An 11,407-nucleotide genomic window follows, 5' to 3' on the forward strand; every position below is an offset into this window, starting at 1 on the left:
TGTGCACATGCTCCCTCTCTCTCTAAAATAAATAAATAAAATCTTAAAAAAAAATAACAACAAACAAAGCAGAAAAAGACTGGAAGAGAAAAAAAGAAACAATGGAAACAAATAGAAAACAACAATATAGTAGACATTAATCCAATTATATCCATAATCGCTTTAAATGTAAATGGTCTGTACTAATTAAAAGACAGTGACCATCAGAGTGGATTAAAAAATAGAGCCAATAGGGGCGCCTGGGTGGCACAGCGGTTAGTCTGCCTTCGGCTCAGGGCGTGATCCCAGAGTCATGGGATCGAGCCCCACATCAGGCTCCTCCGCTATGAGCCTGCTTCTTCCTCTCCCACTCCCCCTGCTGTGTTCCCTCTCTCGCTGGCTGTCTCTATCTCTGTCAAATAAATAAATAAAATCTTTAAAAAAACAAAACAAAAAAAAGTTTAAAAAAAAATAGAGCCAATATAAGTTGTTTACCAAAAAAACACATTTTAATTATAAAGACACAGATAATTAAAAGCAAAGAGAGAAAAAATATACTATGCTAACATAAAATGAAAGAAAGTTGGAGTAGCTATATTAATTTTGGGCAAAGCATGCTTCAGAGCAAGGAAAATGATCGGGAATAAAGAGGGACATTACATAATGATAAGACGACCATTTCTCCAGGAAGATATAACAATACTTAATATATGTTTGCATTTAACAACAGAGCATCAAAATACATGAGGCAAAAGCAGACAGAACTGCAAGAAGAAACACATGAATCCGCTACTTAAGCTGGAAACTCCAACATTATTCAATCAATAATTGACAGATCTAGCAGGCAGAAAATCAGTGAGGATTCAATAATTCTTTGATAAGCTGGATGTAGTTCACATTTATAGAATACTTCATTCAACAACAGCAAAATACACATTCTTCTCAGGTCCACATGGAATAATCACCAAGAGAGACACCATTCTGGGCCATAAAACACAACTTAAATTTAAAAGAAGAGAGGGGTGCTTAGGTGGCTCAATCAGTTAAGCATCTGCCTTTGGCTCAGGCCATGATCCCCAGGTCCTGGGATCGAGCCCCACACAGGGCTCCCTACTCAGCAGGGAGTCTGCTTTTCCCTCTCCCTCTGACCCTCCTCTCCCTGCCCCCCCAGGCTCTTTCTCTCAAATAAATAAATAAAATATCTAAAAAAATAAAAAAGAAAAAAACAGAAATCATGCAAAGTATGTTCTCAGACAACAATGTAGAAATCAATAAAAGAAATTTTCAAAATATTTGGAGCTAAACATACTGTTAAATAACATAGGGGTTAAAAAGGTCTTGAGAAATTTTATTTATTTATTTATTTATTTGAGAGAGAGAGGGCAGAGAAAGAGAGAACAGAAGTGGTGGAGAGGGGCAAAGGGCGAGGGAGAAGCAGACTCGCTGCTGAGCAGGAAGCCTGACACAGGGCTTGATCCCAGGACCCTGGGACCATGACCCAAACCAAAGGCGATGCTTAAACAATTGAGCCACCCAGATACCCCAGGTCTTGAGAAATTTATAAAATAATTTGGAATTAAATGAAAATGAAAATATAACTTACCAAAATTTGTGGCATGCAGCAGAAGCAGTGCTTAGAGACAGATTTATAGCACTGAATACACATAAAAGTAAAGAAAAAAAGGGAAACAGTCACATCAAACTATTAAGAAGAGCTTTATGTGAACCCTAATTGTATTGGAGGCTTAGAGGTGTGAAAGGGTATTTTAACTTTTGACGCTGCATAGTACACTGTGTGTATGTTTTGAACAATGAGTATAAGCGTGTATTACTTTTGCACTCTAAAACATCTTTAAATGGTTAATAGATATAAGAAAATTATAAGACTACAGAATGAAATAAGACCTAAATAGTAAATAAAAGAGACTTATTTTCCAAAGCGAAGCCACAATATGTCAATTCTTCCTAAGTTAATCTACAAATTCAATGCTATTCCAAATCAAAGCAAGTATTTTCTGGTGAGGGACAGAGGTGGGAGCTAAGTCTTGAAAAAATACAAAGCACAGCACATAAAAATAGCCAGAAGATGTTGAAAAGGAGAGTAATGAGGGACTTAATGATAACCAAACTGTACCGTCATTATAAAGCTACATTCATTAAAAATTCTGTAACAGGCAAAGAAATAAACAAATGAAATAAACAGAAGAGAATGCAGAAATACATGTAAGTAAGTATATCTGAAAATTTAGTAAATAATAAAGGTTGCATTTCAAATAGATGAGAGAAAAAAATTGTTCAATATATGGTATTGGGACAACTAGCCATTTATAAAAATAAAGCTGGATTTCTACTATACTCATTTTCCAAAGTCATTTCTAGAAAGATCAAAGATAAAATGTTCAAAATATAACCATAAAAGTACTAAGAAAATTTAGTAAATATTTTTGCAATTCTAAGCTAGGACAGTATTAAATAAAAACTTGATATAATTAAAGACTATTATATCTAACTTCGAATCCCATGCAATGACCAGAAACACCAAATATACTTCTGTCAAAAGATAAATGACAAACTGCCAAAAAAATACTGTAATATACAGTGACTATCCCTAAGGAGTTCTTCAAATAACTAAGAAAAAAAAAAGGTCTAAAGAACAAATAATTCAGAGAAGAAATATCAATAACAAACAGACATGAAAAGATATTTAACTTTACTAAAAACTACAAATCAAACAAGATTTTTTTTGACCAGTAAAACTGTCAAAATGGAAATGATTCTGAAATCCTAGTGTTGATGAGAATATATGGAGTTTAGAAACAGCTGCTTTGGAAGACAATCCAGCAGTATATATTAGTATTTTTTTTTAAAGATTTTATTTATTCATCTGACAGAGAGACAACAAGCAAGGGGGGCAGCAGGCAGAGAGAGAGGGAGAACCCCACTGATCAGGGAGCCTGATGTGGAGCCTGAATTCCTGATGTGGAGCCTGGGATCGTGACCTGAGCCAAAGGCACATGCTTAACACACAGGCACCCCAATATTTTTAATGTCCGTGCCCTTTGACTTCATTTCTTAGAATTCATTTTACAGAATTAGTTTAGAAAGGATATATAAAAATAAATATTTGGATGTTCACTATAGCACTTTTTTTTTAAAGATTTTATTTATTTATTTGTCAGAGAGAGAGAGAGAGAGAGCGAGCGCAGGCGTGTGCGCAAGCAGGGGGAGCAGCAGGCAGAGGGAGAAGCAGGCTCCCCGCTGAGCAAGGAGTCCAATGCAGGACTTGATCTCAGGACCCTGGGATCACGACCTGAGCGAAGGTAGACGCTTAGCCGACTGAGCCCCCCCACGTGTCCCTACAGCACTTTTTCTAAAGGCAAAAACTTGGAAAGTAAAAAATACCTATTGTTCAGGACTGAATTATGTCTCTTAAAAGATATACTGAAATTCTAATACCTGTATCTGCAAATGGACCTTACTTTGAAAGAGTGGCTTTGCAAACATAACCACGTTAAAATGAGGTCATTAGGGCTGACATTAATGCAATGACTGGTGTCCTTTTAAGAGAAAACACAGACAGGTAAAGAACACCATGTGATTACATAGGTAGAGATTAGAGTCATGAATATCTAAGCCAAGGATTGCCAGCAATGCCAGAAGCTAGGAGAGAGGCATGGCGCAAATCCTCTCAGGGCCTCCAGAAGGAACCAAGCCTGCTAACACCTTGATTTCTGACTACTAGCCTCCAAAGTGAGCAAGACTAAATTTGCCTTTAAGCTACTCATTTGTGATACTTCATTATGGTAGCCCCAGAAAACTAATACACCTATCAATATTTACAATTTTTACCAGAAACTCACAAAATAGAGGATGTAGTAATAAAGGTATGCAACAGATATAAATGAACATGGAAATATATGAAAAATATATTAATATAAGTGACAAAATTAAGTTGCAGAACAGCATGTATGATACCATTTTTCAGATAAGTTAAAGAGAACATCTTTCTCCCCCTTCAACTCCTCACTGAAATCCACCCTTCTCAAATACTGGCCAAGTCAAATATGGGTTAGACTACTTCCCTCTGTAGTCCTGACCTGCACCAACCCCTTCATAGATTGAATTCACTCCCAAGGCCTCAATAATCAACACTCTGCAAAGGATGTCAAAAGCTCTACTCTTACAATTCCTAATATCTTGCCATTACTATCAGGAGTTTCTGTTGTCATCTGGAATTCACACAGCCAACTAAATATTGCTAATTTTTTCTTCACAACATTTCTACTATATAGGCTTGGAATAGCAACTAGATTTCATCTATGTGAACCTGGACTGATTGGTAGTGGCTGCCTGTAGGGATATGCTGAGTATTCAGAGACCGCACCTGAACATAGGAAAAAATGCTAGGAGTGACAGGTGGTGTCTACCATGTGCACAAAGACCATGGATTTACTATACCTCATAACCCTTTTGTTCCAGATGCTGCTACAATTCAGGTTCCTTAGCCAGGCCAGGTCAGCTGAGATAATGAATATGAAAATGTTTACTAAACTTTAAACCATTACTGAATTATTTCCATTATGAATGTAATTTCTAGTTTTTCCCATCTTTAGACTCTTCCAGCCTAACAGTTTTTGAATCAAAAATCTTTTGACCCCCACTACTTAAGGACTAAACCTCAACCTCTAAGTTGGAGGTCAAGGTCTTCCAAAATCTGGCCTCAATTTACCCTTCAAACTTATCATTTGTTATGTTCTCAAGCAAATACCATTCTCATTTCTAGCCAAGCCAGTCTATTTAATATTTCTTAATACTCTATGCAAATTTTCTACTCTAAACTTACTTACACATGTCCTTCTACTTCAACTGAGCTGCTTCCTTGTTCCTGACCATTTAAGGTCCTCATGTTCAAGCCCCACGATGATGTACCAAATTCCACTGTAATCTATCTTTCCTCTCTATTATTTAAATCAATTATGTGCTGGCTTGTGAAACATATCTTTCTGTGCATGATTTTTGTCTTCCCCAGCTAAGGTGTAAGGACTAAATCTTCCTTACTCCTTTCATGTATTCCAAGATACTGAGAGGATGTTATGTTGTCAGTAAGTCCTCGGTATTTGATCATGATGACATTTCGTTAATAAAAACAGAGAAATCATCTGAGTTTCTAACTGGCTTTATGCATTACATACAAATCAACCAGCTCCTTTACTATAATGAAAATTTCTTAGGCACTTAAGTACTTCTAATATTTTATGGCAACAAAAGTATTCATCATAGTGGAGGGACAATTTCACTTAAAATTTTTTATTTTGGAACCAAAGACATGATAAATAAACAACTTCACCTCTATCTTAATAATTAAGAATACTAGATAGCTTTAGCTTCTCCAAATCTAATATAAAATTTACCTTTAAAATGAAACTTGAAAAACATTTCATTGTCCAAAGGTTAATTACTGTATGTTTGGCTTAAGATAATTTTGATCTCCTCACATTGTTTTTAACAGCATTTTATACTCCTACTTATCTTTCATAATCCATTTTGTTTGAATTTATCTGGTGTTTAATGAACACCCTTTTTACGAAGACAGATTTGTAAAGTAATTTTCAAATCACGTTAAAAATAAGTTTAAAAAATCACTATGGCAGAGGAACCAAGGGACCAAGGAAACCGAGAAACCAAGGAAACTAACAGAAAGCCATAGCAATTGAACTATGGAGTTACTATAAGTGTTTCATTTGATTCCATTTTCTGAAGGGGGCTTTTCTAGATTTGCCTCTTCAATATTACTCTAAACCCAATTATTGGGGCACCTGGGTGGTGCAGTCGTTAAGCGTCTGCCTTTGGCTCAGGGCATGATCCCAGCATTCTGGGATCGAGCCCCACATCAGGCTTCTCCGCTAGGAGCCTGCTTCTTCCTCTCCCAGCCCCTTGCTTGTGTTCCCTCTCTCACTGGCTGTCTCTCTCTGTCAAATAAATAAATAAAATCTTAAAAATAAATAAATAAATAAATAAAAATAAACCCAATTATTTGATCTCTTTAAAAAAGGGTCACAATTCCTCTATAACACATTAACTTGAAAGTGAAACTAATATTTTCTAATTAATTTCATGCTCCTATATTGATATTCTAGTCATTAATCTTCCACTACTAAGAATACTGATATAGTTACGATAGATAGGATAAATAAAAACAGGATATATTTCTGTTACAGTATAGTTATGAATAAAGTTAAATACACCAAACATCTTCTAATTACTAAATAATACATAATCACTTAAAAGTACTAGACTGCTCAGTCATATACCAATAAGAGTTACATTTACAGTTAATGATATATACTACTGTGGACAAGAATGTATGAACTTGTTTTGCTTCCAAAATCTTTACAGTGAAAGTGACGTCTACACTAATGTAGGGTTCTATAAACTCCTAAGGAGATTAACTTTCAATTAATTACCTCTACCTGCTCTTTTATACCTCAAGTTTGAATCAGTCTCTAAAATGACCAAAGCAGTTCACTAAAACTGTTGAATCTAACACTTAAGCAAAAACTTTTAAAAAATCTTCTTTACCTTCTTCCACATGCTTCTCCAAACAGAACACTTCAAGAGTGGTAGGTATTCCAAGTGCTGTGCATACATTATAGCATTATTCTATGAAATCCTTGAGTAAGCCCATTTTACAAATCTAGACATTAAGGCTCATATTGGCTAAGAAATCTGCCTATAAGCTAAGAATAACAATCTGCTAGATTCTTCTAAATCTCCTCCTATACATTAGTTTATCCCATATGACACACACTCTTATACTTGTCTTTTTCCACTATACTAGACAAGGTTGCCTTCTCTGCTTTGTATATTCCAAATCCCATAAATACTAACCTTTTTTCTCTTTCCATACTCAAGGTGAACTACATTCTCAGCCCTAACTTCCCACCAGTGCTGCCTTAATTCAGGCCTTCATCAAAAACAATGATCCATCTAAGCACCTCTCTGGGGAAACATATTTAAGAATTTAGAACAGAAACAATGTAACTGTTGGACAGCTACTGTTACCACCTGTATTCAGCATCTGACTTAAACCATTTTGTTCTAATAAACGAAGACCTAAGTCCAAATACAACCTGCATCAGAAACTGAAGATTTTTTTTTAAAGATTTTTTTATTATTTATTTGACAGAGATAGAGACAGCCAGCTAGAGAGGGAACACAAGCAGGGGGAGTGGGAGAGGAAGAAGGAAGAAGCAGGCTCACAGCAGAAGAGCCTGATGTGGGGCTCGATCCCAGAACGCCGGGGTCACGCCCTGAGCTGAAGGCAGACGCTTAACCGCTGTGCCACTCAGGCGCCCCAGAAACTGAAGATTTTAACAACCTGATTGAGAAATGAGAAATACTAAAGGAGCTCCTAAGGAATAAAAGAGTTAGCAATTATAATTAATCAATAAGTATTCGGTGATCTGTACACTACATGTTATAAAAATTAGAGAAAACTACATAGGCATGAGGTCTAATCACCCCTTTGTTTTAATTTAACTTTAACTCACAAAATATACACCCAAGATTGAACGGAAACACATAAACATTACAAATGTGTTTCAGGATTACCCTATCAGAAAACAGTAAACTTCATATATGTTAAAGTCTCCTGTTAAGCTTGCTAAAAATAGAAATACCCAAGTTCCATCTTGGACCCACTGAATATTATCTAGGAATGCGGGCCAGTAGTATTTGTAATCTCCACAATGTTTCTAATGCATACCTAAATTTGAGAACCCAAGCAGAAAACCCTCCTTGCTCCACAACAAACTACTAGTAGGCCCCCAACTTTCCAAGCTGTTTCATTCCTCTCATCAACCTGGGAGTATACTAATCTTAAATATTCAGGTATCACCCACCCTAAAAAAACATTAACTCATCCTCTCTTAATCTCCTAAACTTTTGCAAAAAAAATAATATCATCTGTATATTTAGATATGGTCCTTCTAATCCACAAAATCATCCCATAAGACAGTATTCCTATTTTAGAAAAGAGAAAACCAATTCTACCACTGAAGTTAAAAAAAAGAAAAAACAAGAACAAAACTCGTCTTAAGTGACCAAATGAGTCTGAACTCTGGTGTGCTGACTACAAAGCCAAGACATTTTCCATTGTGACATTCAGTATCTTATACATCACTCTGAAGTACTGACTTAATCATCAGTTTACTTGTTTCCCTTCTGAGACATAGTAAAGCTCCTTGCAGGTAGGCATCAACCCCGACTTTGACCTCGACATTTACTTACTCAATATATATTTGTTGAGTCAAAGAAGGAATGCAGCTCCTCCAGAACTGGGACTGTAACTACTTCTGCTTCATTCCTTGAACTCTTAGATAGGGCTCTGAATACACTTCTGCCCTAACAAATTTGGTCTGACTTGTAAATGTTATTGCTGATTTTTTTTAATGAGATAATGTATTTCGCTATTATTTTAAACTACAAAAAGCTGCATAGTCAGCAAAGAACAAAAAAAGGACTGTTCAAAAAATTTAAAATATTCTTTTTTAAATACTTTATTCTCAAGTCACTGGAGACTTCAAATATTAAAGTTAATCTTCACAATAATTTCATAGCACAAGACTCTGGTTTTAAATGACAAATTCAAAAGGTAAAGGTGATTAATAATAGATGACATGAAGATGTTGAGCACTGAATACTGATGGGTTATTCAGCAATCCACTTATGCTAACCAGAAAGCAAGGCTATCTTTCTCAATGTGTTCTTTCACATCTTTCATTTTTTTGAAACCAGTAAACATTACAGGTAAGCATAGAGCAATTAGTCAGTGTACTCATGTTTAAATGTAAATTCCTTCCTGACTAAGGTTAATGTGTCTGGTATGTAAAACAGAATACAACTACTTCCTTTCTGACAGAGATTACATAGCAAATGAAAATAAACCAGTGAAATTTTAATTTTTTTTTTCATTTGCAGATAATGTAACATTTAAAGAGCTGGAGATTTTCCTAAAATTGAAAATACACAAAAATTAGTGCTGCCTTAAAATCTCACACTCTAATTACATCAAGTTTTGGTGGAAAAAAAAGAAGTGATTATTCCTTTTGCACCACTTTTTGAAATAAATCAATAACAAGTAAGAAAAAGACCCTTCTAAAACAACATGATGTAGTGGAAAGTCCATACTAGGCATCAGGAGTCCTGGTTTTCTAGTTCTGGTTACGTTACTAAATTGCTGTGTGACTTAGGGTTCACTAGCTCAGTTTTCTCATTTGTTTAAAAGCGGGGGGGGGGGGTTCATTTCTTTAAAGTTGTTTCCCAAAATACTGATTTTAAGCCAGTCCTCTTATTTCATTCTTCTAATCAGTAAAATATTAAACACATCTGAATTAAATGTAATGATTCAATCTCCAAGAGGATACAAAAGGTTGACTCCTATAAGTTAACAATTAACCCATAGGGTAACTTTCCAGAAATTGTCTAATCCTAACTTCTTAAACAAGCAGATGTAGCCTAGTGTGACATATTTAACACTACTAAGAAAAGTTGTAAAATGGTACTGCTCTGTTGACATTTCAGTAGGGGTTTCCTGGGTTCCAGTGGCACATACTGTGCAGGTGCTAACACGCAAAGAGGGGAGAAAGGGACCCAAACAGCGTTTCAACAAACTCAACCACAGTACAACCCAGCCACCGCAGTAAGATGCAGCCTGACAAGGCCTACACCACAGAGCAGAACCTCCCCACCCCCAAAAGTGCCAGCAGCCAATGTAATGAATGCTTCCGTCAACAACACACATTCCCCTTCCCACAGAACTGCTTGCTCCCAACCGGCCATCTGGGGTTGGAACAGGCCGCACAGCACCAACCTAAGAATCACTCTCAGGCCCCAAAAGGCCAAGAACTACTAGAGATTGCGGTTCCCCTGCGCATGGTTGTGGGGAGAGAAGCACCTCCTCCCACCAATGACAAAAAAAATCAGTGGGGAGGAGAGCAGAAACCAGGCCTGGGCGAGACTGCTGGAGAAATAAACGCTGTTTCTCTGCAATGGGGAGCAGTAGCATTTCCTGCCTTCATTCTGAACCAATGCACTCGACTTCATTCCCTCCTGGGCTCCTAAAGGGAGATCAAAAACCCCATTCTGGTCCTCTTCATTCACATCTAGGCTTCATTCCCCGACCTACCCACTCCTGAAACCTCTGCCATTGTGAAAGAAAGTATCCCCAGATCAAACAGGAGGTGAAGCAAGGGCCAGTACAGAGGCCCGGTTTTTAAGATCAAGCAGCTCGTGCAAGAATAAAATCCCCTTGTGGCCTAAGTGCAAAGTTTGAACCAGCAGCAAGAGCGCAGACCCGGGCCCGGCCAGGCAGGGTTCCAGGACAGGCCTGCGGAGGTGACACTTTTCCTGCTCACGGGCAGCTTTGGGAGGCGGTGTCCGGTCGCCCTGGCCCGCACTGCCCGCACCCAGGGAGCCGGGCTGGCTGGAGGCCTGGCCGGCAGCCGGACCCTCCCCGCGCCGCTCCCGCCTTCTTCCCCACTCCCACTTCCCGGCCCTCAAGCCCGGGCCCGTGAGGTAACGTCGGGGATGGCGACGCGGGTCTCGGCCACTGACCACACATTTCTTGCCGAGGAAGGTGAAGAGAGACTCATTCTCCTGCGGGGTGAGCAGCAAGGACCCCACATTGGTGACCCTCCGCGGTGGCGGCGGCTGCTGCTGGCCGGAGCTCATGGTTTCGCCGTCGGGGTTGCGAGTCCAGGGTCGTCTCCAGCGAGTAGGAGAGCGCTCTTTCCCCTCTCGGTGACAGAGGTGGGAGGAGGGGAATCAGAGGCACAGCATCTCGCAGCTCCTCGGGAGCGGGGAAGAGGAGGCCACGGGAAGGAGGAGCCAACGACCGGCCGCGCAGAGAAAGGGAAGCTCCCGGCTCCCGCCCGGCTAGGCTCTGGCCCGATGGTCGTTGTCTTCGTACTCCGGCGACTGCGCTAAACTCCGAACTCCTCCTCCAATCCTCCTTCGGCGGCGGCGGCGGCGGTGGCGGCCGCACAATCCAACATGGCAGCGGGGGCGGACGAGACCACAGGACGCAGGACGCGGGGGAGCGCGCCGGAAACGCGCGGCTGCGGGCCGGCCCCGGAGGAGCCCCCCCCACCCCACGCCGCGGCCGGCCTCGCCGCGCCGGCCCGAAGCCCCGCCCCCTTCCGGTCGGGCGGGGGCTGCGAGGTGGAACCTGGGGGCAGTGATCACGCGTGCCGGCCCCGGCCTTGAGCCTCGTTTCTGCGGTGTTGGGGCCCGGCGGTAGCCGCCCGCCCTTGTTCCGCGGCTGCACACCTTTGCGAAGCGTCAGTGAAGACCCACCCAGGTCCTCCTCCCCAGAATAGCTCTTATTTCTGGGGGCGCGGAAGCCGGACGTTCACATTGCAGGTCAAAA

At 39.8% G+C, this 11,407-nt stretch overlaps 1 protein-coding gene across 1 annotated transcript in view; it reads right to left on the reverse strand.

Annotated features, from left to right (window-relative positions):
- Positions 1-11,041, reverse strand: part of WASL (WASP like actin nucleation promoting factor) — a 63,032-nt gene extending 51,991 nt beyond the window's left edge. The window contains exon 1 of the mRNA XM_002919029.4: positions 10,594-11,041. Within this exon, the coding sequence (XP_002919075.2) occupies positions 10,594-10,710 (117 nt within the window). The 5' untranslated portion in view covers positions 10,711-11,041. The remainder of the gene's footprint in view (positions 1-10,593) is intronic.
- Positions 11,042-11,407: the final 366 nt, after the last annotated feature.

Source organism: Ailuropoda melanoleuca, chromosome 1 (genome assembly GCF_002007445.2).
Source record: "Ailuropoda melanoleuca isolate Jingjing chromosome 1, ASM200744v2, whole genome shotgun sequence".
Lineage (NCBI taxonomy): Eukaryota > Metazoa > Chordata > Mammalia > Carnivora > Ursidae > Ailuropoda > Ailuropoda melanoleuca.